The 12,547-nt window shown below is 37.4% G+C and overlaps 1 protein-coding gene across 2 annotated transcripts in view; it reads left to right on the top strand.

Annotated features, from left to right (window-relative positions):
• The window catches only part of LOC113522251 (pleckstrin homology-like domain family B member 2), a 116,963-nt gene that overhangs the window by 102,285 nt on the left and 2,131 nt on the right, over positions 1 to 12,547 (top strand). For both annotated transcript variants that reach the window (XM_052892043.1, XM_052892044.1), the window contains 4 exons: positions 6,581 to 6,683; positions 9,235 to 9,366; positions 11,755 to 11,854; positions 12,363 to 12,450. In XM_052892043.1, coding sequence (XP_052748003.1) covers positions 6,581 to 6,683; positions 9,235 to 9,366; positions 11,755 to 11,854; positions 12,363 to 12,450 — 423 coding nt within the window. The remainder of the gene's footprint in view (positions 1 to 6,580; positions 6,684 to 9,234; positions 9,367 to 11,754; positions 11,855 to 12,362; positions 12,451 to 12,547) is intronic.

Genomic DNA, 12,547 nt, shown 5'->3' with positions numbered 1-12,547 from the left:
GATGGGGGTAAAGGGATTGTTAGTAATGGAGACTGAGAATCCCATTGCTAGCAATATATTTTCCCTGGAAACTATCATGGTTAATTCCCGATGAATTCATCATGATGGGCCAACTGGCCTGTTTTCATTCTCATCTATCACCCTTCACTGGTGCTCCGCCAGCGTATCCCGTTAGCGCAGGCGGGGTTATCATACCATTTTCACCCATCAAAAAAAAAAACGTAACTATTGAGCACAACATCCTTACTAATCATATAAATGTGAAAGTGAATTTGTTCGTTCGTTTGTTTATTACATTTTGGCACCTTAACAGCTCAAAAAATTGTCATTTAATTTTTTTTATACCACTGAGATGGCAAACAAGCATACGGCCCACCTGATGGTAAGTGGTTACCGTAGCCTATTTGATATAAACGTACTATGTGGAATGGAAAAGGTACTAGTATTTATTCCAGTCAATAAACATGTTTCAGTTGTGCGGACGAAGTCGCGGGTAAAAGCCAACAAAAATATACATAAAGTACTGTTCCTTTTTTTTTTTAATCAATGGTAATGCAATGGTAACCCCGTCTGCGCTAACAGTTTATGATGACAGGGAACCAGTGAGGTATGATAGGTGAGAATGAAAGGTATGTCAGTTAGCCCATCGTGATGAATACACCTGGAATTCAGTACGATAAGAATCGAGAGGGGACCACGTGGAGGCCGACCTGACAGGGTATATTGTTAGCAATGGGATTTTTAGTCTCCATTACTAACAATCCCTTTCCTCCCAATAGAATGGTATTAACACCTGCGCTATCGGTATACGCTGCCGGGGCTCCAGTGAAGGATGATAGGTGAGGATGAAGCAGGTCAGTTAGCCCATCGTGACGAATTCTATTATATTCAGACCAACAGTCCCATTGCTAGCAATATACCCTATATTGCTAGCAATGGAACTGTTGGCCTGCACTAACTACCGCCCTCCCCCACCTAGAGTACTGTTACAGTATTACTTAGTAGGCAATTACAAAAGGCCGTCTTATTCCTAATCACCAGAGGGAGACTTTGTACAAAAGTCGATTGCTTGGGTACCTCTGTCCCATTCGTGTTTCAACCGTGAAACAGTTGTGTTTGCATGACTGTGTCTCAGTTTAAAGAGTGAGATATGGCGTGAATTTACAGGGTACAAAGGAATAACACCTGAGTCCTCAGGAATGGCAACGCATGGGGGGTATCATGGGCGAAACAGTATACTCTGTTATGTCCATGGTACTGCTCGTGTCTATAGGCGACGGTTACCACATTCCATCAGGTGGGCCGTCAGCTTGTTTGCCATTCTAAGTTGTATAAAATAAAAAAAAAATAATAATAATTCGCGCAGACAAAGTCGTAAACTAAACTAGTTTTTAAATATGGAATATACTATATGGAATTCCTAATACTTACGTAAGCAATGTTTATTCGATTGTCAATCGGCCAGTGATGATGAAAGCACTCGTGTCCGGACTAATTCGTTTCCATCCACAAATATGAATTACCAAACTGACAGTGGAATAGTTTTGTTTCTCTATTCTATACATATGTATATATGACTAACTTTTACCCGCGACTTCGTTGACTGTTATGTAGTATTAAATTATTACAGTTTCTAAGTCATGCTCACTAAGATGTCCGGACTGGTGGCGTGGTAGGCCGAGTTATTGAGTTCCCTAAAATATGGTTGCAATGATGGCTGGCTCACCCGTCATAATCGTGAACGGGTGCTGCCTGTGGGAACTGATCTGGTCTGGTCACTGCAACTTATTTATTTTATTAATGGTAGAGGGATTTTTTTTTAATGATGATAATGGAATGGTAACCCCGCCTGCGCTATCGGTATACGCTGGCGGGGCACCAGTGAGGGTTGATAGGTGAGGATGAAAAGTGATCAGTTAACCCATCGTGATGAATTCCACTACAAATAACCACGATGGTTTCCAGAAGGAACCGCGTGCAGGTCGACCTGATAGAGTGTATTGGTAGCAATTGGTCAGTTAGATCTTTTTTGCTCGCTTTTTTTTTAAAGTCCTCTGTTACATCCTATCAGTGATAGGAATTTTAAGATGTTCTTTGTAGCGGTGTTTCTTATCTCTTCAGGATATAAAGTGTGTGTTTTCCAAAGGAGATATATCGTTTATGTATGAATGGGCTTCAGCCACACATTCAGTGCTGCGGCGTTGCTTCCTCATTGTGACAAAATCAGCAAACACTTTTTGGGCATAAGCTTATTTTTTTTTATTGGAAGATAATGGAATGGTGCCCCCACCCGCGCTATCGGTATACACCGGCGCGGTACCGGAGAAAGATGATAGTTGAGGATGAAGCAGGTCAATTAGCCCATCTTGACGAATTGAACAAGAATTGTTCACAATGGTTTTCAGGGGAAACCACGTGAAGGTCGACCTAATAGAGCATGTTGCTAGCAATAGGGCTGTCAAACTCCATTGCTAACAATGCCTTTCCCCCCTAGTCGTAAATCCTAGTTGGATCATATGCTTGTTTAGTTTACAGTGTCCAGTGAGAGCTCTTGTTAATACACACATTATTTTTACCCGAAAGTGTTGGATAGTAACTCGTTCCTATCGTTATTCGCTGTAAAAATTTCACAAAATTTATATACCACCGTGCTCTGGCTTGTTTTGATCGCTAATCAAAATGCTTATCAGATCAATCGCCACCTATATTTATTTACCTTCAATCTGGAACATCTCTGCTGGTAGACGACGTGTCTAGGCGTGATTCAGTTATTCACATATCTATTTAAATCCCACCCAGAACGATACGGCTGCAACGACTACACAGTACCGGCCAAAAATCTTGTGGAATAAACGGTATTTAATTTGGTAATTTGTTAGTGTCGAAATCAAGAATGTTTAACGTATTAGCCGCTGGAGTACGTCAGTTTTTTTAGAGGCTCACAAAAGGAGGAGATTCCTAATTCGTCTCCATTTATAGCTATTTTCGAAAGTTTTTTTTTGCGGTTATGAATTTATTTCTTCTATTATCCGTGCACTGATGGACATAGGTCTCTCCCATAGACTGCCATAAGGAACGGTCCTGAGCCACCTGCAACCACTAACTCCCCGCAATGCATTTGAGGTCGTCACTCCATCTAGTGCGGCGTCGTCCTACATTGCGTTTGCCCTTACCGGGTGGCCGCTCAAGAACCTTTCTTCCCCATCGTTTGTCGGTTCTTCGAGCTATGTGACCAGCCCATTGCCACTTCTACTTGCTCATTTATTTCTTATTGAGATTTTATTTTGCAAAACTAAATGGAACTGTGTCATTTTCAACAGTTAAAAAACTATTATATTTGTTTCATAATATTTTATTTCGTTATTTTTTAAGGCAATAACTTTTTCAAACTTTAATTCAAAATAAATTATTAATAATAAATATATAACCAAAAATCATATGACAGTACAATAAAAGAAACTCATAATACAAATATATTTTATATTTTTTTTTTTATACATTTACATTCCTCTCTTTCTATCTACATACATTAGATAGTGATAAAGAATGTAACAAGCAACCTTATTAGTGCGACAAACAACACATTATCGGGAAGTATGTCTGTGTGGCTCACACTCCTCAAGAGTTCGCATTGGGGTATCGACTGTACGCCGAAAAAAGTTTTAGTAAGTTGTTAATAGTCATTTAATTGTTTTTTAATTACTTCTTAAGTTTTCTTTCCTTTACTTATGTCAAATCAAATCATATTTATTCGCTTGCTACATAGTACAATAAGAAGTTACATATACAAGTAGGTACATAGCATGCAGCACCTTGCAGAGGTATGCAAATGTTAATATGGTTTTAAGTCTACATTATATTACAATTATAAAGTCCAAACATTTACCAAATTACATTATTCTTTATGTCAAATTATCATATAAAATTATTATGGTTTATATTTTAAGTAATTTTTAATACATTACATCTTTTATTACATTTTTTTTTGTCATTTAATTATTCAATAACTGTGTAATAGCATTTTTCGAAAAGAAAGTGAAATAAGTTTGATCTAAATCTCTCTATCGGAAGATCCTTTATTTCTGAAGGCAACTTATTGTCTGATCTGCTTCATCATCATCATCATATCAGGCTTTAACTGTCCACTGCTGATCATAAGTCTCCCCCTTTGGGACAGTTTTGCCAGTAGTTGCCACGCTTGGCAGGCGGGTTGGCAACCGCATTTAGACTTTAGAGATGTTTTAGGAGGTATGCTGTTACCCATTTCTCGCCCTCGTCTTAGTCGATTCTTACAACACACATGGGTAAAGAAGGGGTAGCCTATTCTATGCCGGGACCACACGGTAACACATGTTGTATTAGCGTTAAATCTGTAATAATCATTAATAATAATTTCTATTATGTACAACAATACAATAAAAAATATGCCGCGCCCTTGCCAAATGTTCACAGAGCTCAGAAATAACAGAATCATTGTCGGTGTGGTATTGTGGGCGTGAATATCATATATATATGACGTATAAACATTCCGGGCAATGCGTTCATTTGTACATCTAAACTACTTTTAGACAATCAATTCGACATGGCATCAAAGAGTTCATTCAAGACCAGCGTATGCGCTTGAACAATTTGCTATGATGTTAAAAAGAGAATATGTTCACGACTATAATCATTGGCGGGGTAGTCTGAGATATTTGTCGACCGTTGTGGTGAATTTAATACTAGAATGCATAATGCATAATAGAAGGCATAGAATTGGCCACCCCTTCCTTTCCTGTGCGTGTCGTAAGATGCGACTACGAGAGGGCGAGGGATGGACAGCAGCGTCCCTCTTAAAACATCTCTAAAAGCCTAACTGCGGTTGCCAACCCGCCTGCCAAGTGTGGCAACTACTGGTAACGTCCCCGTATGGGGAAGGCTTATGTCCAGCAGTGGACATTAACGACCGAAATAATTTAAAAAAAAATGGCTACATTTCGCCGAGCAATATGTTCGGCCCTTTTCCATATAAAATCTATTCAACCGACTTAAAAAAATACGGAGGTTTTCAATTCGGCTGTATATTCGTGTAAATATTTATTAATTATATTATTAATATTTATATTTAAAAATAAAAAGAAATACTGATTTTATGTACACTGGAACTGTAATCACCATCTCCCCCATAGACTACCACAAGGAACGATCCCGAGCTATCTGCATCCACTGACTTCCTGCAATGCATTCGAGGTCGTCGCTCCATCTATTGGAGGGTGTTCCTACTCTGCATTTGCCTGTACAAAGTCGCCACACACAAATCTTCGTCGGTTATCGATACTTCGAGTTTAGTGACCAGCCCATTGCCACTTCAGCTTACTTATCCGAAGGATATATCACTGATTTTTGTGCCGATATCGCCATTTCGGATTTCATCACGGAAAAAAATCCAAGCATAGCCCTCTCCATAACTGTTCGGAACTTGTAAAGGGAGTCATGCTAGTAGTTGCCACGCTTGACAAGCTGATTGCCAACCGCAGTTAGGCTTTGGTTATTCTTTAAAAGAGAAGCTGCTGGCCATCCTTACGACAATTAAGTCCGGAACTATACAGTGATTTATTAATGTTACGTTCCCATCGACAATACATTAATGTTACGACCACTTTAGATCCGCTGTAATCTTGGCACGCTGCAGTAACAGCTCGTAAACTGTCCGTGTAAAATTTTTATATATATATAAATGACAGCCATTATCATTTTCGTATATAATTTGTTTATTTTGTGTAAAATTAACAGATTAATTTTAATACGTATATATTAAACTTTATTTGTTAACAAAGTGTTTATGAAAATTCAATTTTTGTTTTAAAAAATAACAATTGAGTTTTTTACCCGGTTTTCTTAAACGCAGGGGAGACTTTGTACACAAGTCGATTGCTTGGGTACCTCTGTCCCATTCGTGTTTCAACCGTGAAGCAGTTGTGTTTGCATGGCTGCGTTTCGGTTTGAAGGGTGGGATATGGCGTGAATTTACTGGATACAGAGAAATAACACCTGAGTCCTCAGGAATGGCAACGCGTGGCAATTCTAAGTTGTATAAAAAAAAACGAAATTGCAGTTTGAACTAGGCGGTAGAATCATAAAATAATGACTATTGAATAGTCATTTTAAATGCTAATAATTTCATCACCATCATCATCACATCAGCTGTTGACTGCCCACTTCTAAACATAGGCCTTCCTAATATGAGGTGTGCTTTAATAATCTTTCCTTTTTTTTATACAACTTAGAATGGCAAACAAGCTGACGGCCCACCTGATGGAAAGTGGTAACCGTCGCCTATAGACATGAGCAGTAGCATGGACATAACAGAGTATACTGTTTCGCCCATGATACTCTCCCATGCGTTGCCATTAAAGGCTCAGATGTTATTCCTCTATACCCTGTAAATTCACTGCCATACCCCACCCTTTAAACAGAATTCAGGCTATTTCACGGCAGAAATACGCGTGGGATAATGGTACCCAAGCAGATAACCATTGTACAAAGACTCCCTCTGGTATTGTGATAAAGAAATAAATGTATTACGTCTGTTTGTTGGCAGCTTCAAGTGGGCAACTCTCGGACTGGCTCCAGGGAGGAAGACAAGCGCAGTGATGACAGCAGGCCGCTCAGCCATGCGTCGGACTTCAGCCGAGACAACATATGTAAGTCACTCGCTTTTCCTCGTATTATATATAATATATTTCTTATTGAATTTGAACAAAAAATACAGCGATTAATAACTTGTTAGCAAGAGCTTGCTCTATTTATCGGTGAACCCTGGCGCGGCACCAGTGAAGGAAGACAGGTGAATATGAACTCTTGTTAATCGAAACGTAACGAAATCGACAATAATTAACTACGATGGGTTCAGGAGGGACCGCGTGGAGGTCAACTTGACAGACGACGGGCCACTACGATTGCAATATCCCTGATGATATTTTAAAAAATAGCCATATCTGTTTATGCAAGCGGTGGTGAGGGGAGGGGGGGAGATATTTTTAATGGATGATAATGGATCGATAACCCCACCCGCGCTATCGGCATATACCGGCGGGGCAGCAGGGAGAGATGATAAGTTAAAACCTATTTTTTTCACCGCATAATAAAATTTCTGTTTCGCCAAAGGTTGACTGGGAGAGAATGCTATATAGTATTTAGTCCGCCTTTTGTACCAGACATTTTTTTGTAATTTGGTCAATAAAGAATTAATAAAAAAAAAAGAAAGAGCAGATCAGTTAGCCCATCATGATAAATACACCTGGAATTCAGCACGATTGTTTCCAGAGGGGCTAAAAAATTCACAACTATTGGCGAATTGACTTGTTTCATCTTCACTTACCATCTCTCACTGGTAATCCGCCAGCGTATATCGATAGCACAGGTTGGGTTACCATTCTATTATCGCCCACACATGCTAACTGACCACAAAGATTCTGACGCTAGTCAGATTTAAAATCTTTACGATAAGAGATAACTTTAAAATATTAATACAATATATTAAATTTTAATTTTTCAATGAACTGGTTGCATGGATTTCATACAAACGTTTTTTATTTGAAGTGACATGAGCCGTGTGCTTTCTGGCATACAATAAACCACCCCTTCCTTTCTGATGAGTGTCGTAAGAGGCGACTATGCGAAATTAATGGACGAGGAATGAGCAGCGACGTTCCTCTTACGACCTCACCAAAGTCTAACTGCTGTTGCCAACATGCCTGTCAATCGTGGCAACTAATGGCAACACCCTCCTTATAAGAGAGATTTATGTTCAGCAGTGGATGACAGCTGATGTGACGATATGGTGGCCCGAGCCTACACTTCACTAGCATCTATTAAAAAAAATAGTCATATTTATAACTTGGTATTTACAAAGTTTCATACGAGCCAAAAGATTTAAAAAAAAGTTTCTGCGTCAGACATCTCTTTTGAAGTCCGTCACGTGGTGATGAAAGCTGTGCCGCCTTTATCCGAACCCCTTTCGAATACAAAATAATTCATGCAGTTTTAACCAGTATTTCAAATCGTAAATAATCATTGCGTATAAATGTTTCCACGCGGATTCATTTTTCAATTTTTTTTTATACAACTTAGAATGGTAAACAAGCTGACGGCTCACCTGATAGAAAGTGGCAACCGTCGCCTATAGACATGAGCAGTATCATGAACGTAACAGAGTGTACTGTTTCGTCCATGATACCCCCCATTCATTGCCATTCCTGAGGATTCAAGTGTTTTACCTTTGTACCCAGTAAATTCACGCCATATCCCACCCTTCAAACCGAAACGCAGGCATGCAAACACAACTGCTTCACGGTTGAAACACGAATCGGACAAAGGTACCCAAGTAATCGACTTTTGTATAAAGTCTCCCTCTGATCAGTGATAGAAGAAACGTTGATTTTATTGTCGTCGCATAGAAATATAATATTACTGAACGAGGTAGCAACATTTGGCAACTCTTTGTCAATGGACTTCAAAATGAAGAAGATTCTCGATTCGGTTATTTTTTTTTTTATGCCTATTACCTCATAACCCCGCCAGTTCTTAACTGGATTGGAAAAAATATATTTTTTTTATCTGAAAGGATATTGTTTACATAGAAATTTTATGAAAATTAGTTCAGCAGTTTAAAAAACAGTTTTAATAAATTTAGTTTTTAAATAAATATAAACTGGTTTTATCATATTTGAAGTCTGTTTTTTTTTTTGTGGGATACAATTTTTTATTATTTTTTATGCTTGTTGCCTCAGAAATTTGTTGTTTAAATATGAATCCTTTTTTTTTTTTAAAAAAAAAGAGATGGAAGTACATTTGGAAGATCAAATTAGAACAATAAATTTTTAGTGCTTAAGTTTTTAAATCAAAATTGGTAAATATAAGGTTTTGCCACGATCGAAGTCCCAGAATCTTAATTTGTGTTATAATTTAAGTTTATTTTTTATTGTTTTTTTTTTTTTTGTATCTATCAAATAAACGTATACTTATCGTGATACAATTTCAATGACTGGATAATATTGTAAGAGATCGTTAGACTATTTCTAAAGTGAAAGAAGTGTTGTCCTCCTCTCGCCTACTTGCTGTGCCCAACACGGTCCATAATTGAAATGTTATCTACTAATTATATTATGGAATGCAATAAGAAATAAATAAATAAATAAATAAACATAATCTTTCTTTCAAACAAAACTTATCGAACCACGTTTCCACCGGCAGTGTCACTCAGCAATGCGCCGCGGCGGAGCCGACGCGGAATCGCGCCCTACAGCGACCTACAGCGACCCCTCACCAGGTACCTACCCGTGGACAGAGACGACTTCGACCTGCGGAGACACGTCGAATCGGCCGGTAATTATTTATTTATTTGAAAACTCTACAGTGGTCATCACCTTCCTATCTTTCTCCCAATTGTTTATTTGGGCTTCCCGTAACACCTACCCATTGTCTTTTTTTCTTTTCTCAATGTTTTCTATCCAAAGGTTGTCTGGAAGAGATTGGTTAGCGATAAGGCCGCCTTTTGTATAATTTCTCATTACAATTAAATGTATTTACTATTTTTATATAAATGGTGCAATAAAGTGTAAATAAATAATACTCATATGCGGTGTTTCGCTACGTGGTGCCCACGCTCCACAGGGGGGCAATTTGATAGTTGGGGGGGGGGGGGGGAATTAAAAAATGGACTCGAAGCGATTTTAACCCTTTTACTCCGGGCCATTTAAATGCAATGCTACTAGTAGATATCGGTGCCAAATTTAACAAAAAAGGTAAACTAAAAAAATGCTGTAATATTTATTAGGTATAATTTTGTTTGACGTTACCAAAATATCAACTGGGCGATTAGAGTCGTCAAGTAAACTTTGTCGGGAAAAATTATGTATGGAAGCATAAACATTTTAGAAATGTTCAAGTGGGGCATGGCACAGAAAAAGTTGGGAAACACTGCTCGTATTTTTTCTTTTTCTATTTTATCTCTGTTCGAAGTCATTTTTGTATTAAATACATTCCATTATTACCCATTAAAAAAAAAACATATATGGACCTGAAGATTTTTTTTAATGAAATGAAATGAAATGAAATGAAATGAAATGAAATGAAATATTTATTTGCTTTAAACAGACATTTGACATTATAAGGGCCATGTGACACAACTTTTTGGCATCTGTCTAATTGCCTTAAAATTGTAGGCATGCAAATCTAATTTATTCGTTAAATAAGGATACAAATTTAATTTATACTAGTACATTATTATGATCATAGAATAATAAAAAAAAAGAAAACAATGCTCAAACAATTATCAAGTCAAATTACATATTCAATATCGTCAAATAAAATTAACAATTACATTATTATTATTAATTAAATACAAATTACATTCCATATGTTATGTCAATAGCAAATTTATGTCAAGTCTTAAGGATTTATATTATTAATAATTATGTTAACTATTTTTGGGATGTGTAGGCATAATATTCTCCCATACTGTAAAAGACCTTATCCAGAAGCCATAGATGAAGCCGTTTCTTAAATATTTTCAAGGGAAGGTCTAAAAGATCTGAAGGAAGTTTATTATATATTTTTTGGGCCATAAATGAAACATTCTTTTGGTACAAGGTCAAATTACTTTTTGGTATCACAAGTTTATTTTTTCTGTGTGATCTAATGCCTTCTTTGAGTTGTCCACATGTATTAAATAATTCAGGGTGTTGCTTAATAAAAGTACATATAGCAAATATATACATGCAAGTCAGGGGAAGGATTCCTAATTTTTTAAATAATGGCCTACAAGATTCCTGGCACCCCACATTGCTAATAGCCCTTATACATTTTTTTTGCGCTTTGAGGACTCTTTCTATGTCAGGCGAATTCCCCCAAATAATCAAACCATAACTAAGTGCCGATGAAACGAATCCATGATATGCACTAAGAGCAGTCTGTATGGTTGCAATCTGGCGCAATTTATACAATGCAAATACAAATTTATTAATTTTTTTACAAACATTATCAACGTGTTTCTTCCAATTTAAGTGTTTATCTAACGTGATACCTAAAAAAGTAGTGGAATCCACTACTTCTATATTATTATTTTTGTAATTTATATTTAGGTCAAGGCTGGGGCTTGAATAAGTTTTGAAATGAATTATTTTTGTTTTAAGTAAATTAATTTTTAAATTATTTTTTGTTAACCATGTTATTATTTTATTTAATATATCCTTAATGTCATTTTTGAAAGTGTCCAAGTCTTTACATTTACATAGCAATGTACAGTCATCTGCAAATAAAATACATTTTTGGTCAACTGAATCTGGAAGATCATTTATATATAGAAGAAATAGTAACGGGCCCAGTATACTACCTTGAGGTACCCCGGTTTCATTAATTTTAAATTGGGAACGTGTTACTACTCTTTCATTATTGATTGTATTTGTCAATTCTATGCATTGTCTTCTATTATGCAAATAACTTTTAAACCACTCAAGTGATATTCCTCTGATTCCTAAATTTTCTAATTTTAATATTAGTAAGTCATGTTTTACTAGATCGAACGCTTTTGACATATCAAGAAATATTGCTACTGTAGGTATTTTGTTATTGATACCTTCACAGATATCTTTAACTAAATTGTAGCATGCCAGTGTCGTGGATTTGCCCTCTTGAAATCCAAATTGATCGTCTTTAATGATATTATGTTTTAATAAAATTGTTAAATAAAATTGTTTTAATTGTTATGTGCAGGCCACCAGCTGGAGGTGTGCCCCTACGTGACAATCAACGCGACGTCATGCCGCGGGTACCTGCACAAGTTGGGAGCCACCTTCCACACCTGGTCCAAACGGTAATATAGTAAAAAAATTTAGTCTTCTTAAGCTTCATGCGAGAGTTTATTGGCCTCGGGATGGTCCCCTTTACCACGGCTCAACTCCGGGGGCAACTACTTCCAAGTCACTGGAAACAGGTGCTTCGCGTTTGGGCTAGAGTCCGTGGTCTTGATTTGTTATGATGGAAAGTGGTAACCATCGCCTATAGACATGAGCAGTACCGTGGACATAACAGAGTATACTGTTTCGCCCATGATACCCCTCATGCGTTGCCATTACTGAGGACTCAGGTGTTATTCCTCTGAACCCTGTAAGTTCACGCCATATCCCACCCTTCAAACCGAAACACAGCCATGCAAACACAGTTGCTTCACGGTTGAAACACGAATGGGACAGAGGTACTCAAGCAATCGATTTTTGTACAAAGTCTCCCTCTGGTCTGTATCTTTGTTTCTTTCTTTCTTCTTTATTTATATTATGATATTTTGTTAATTTCTAATGGTTTTGAATGACGTTTGCCGGCAGGTGGTTCGTTTTCGACAGAGAAACGAAAACGTTCATCTACTACTGGGACAAGAGTGAGAAGAAGCCGAGGGGCGGGGCCTACTTCCAGGTCAGTGCACCCGTAATCTGATTTTTTTTTAATATATACATGTATAAATGGCAAACAAGCTGACGGCCCACCACATGGAAAGTGGTAACCGTCGTCT

Source organism: Galleria mellonella, unplaced genomic scaffold (assembly GCF_026898425.1).
Source record: "Galleria mellonella isolate WM207_F2 unplaced genomic scaffold, CSIRO_AGI_GalMel_v1 utg146, whole genome shotgun sequence".
NCBI lineage: Eukaryota > Metazoa > Arthropoda > Insecta > Lepidoptera > Pyralidae > Galleria > Galleria mellonella.
This window is presented reverse-complemented; position numbering and strand designations above follow the sequence as displayed.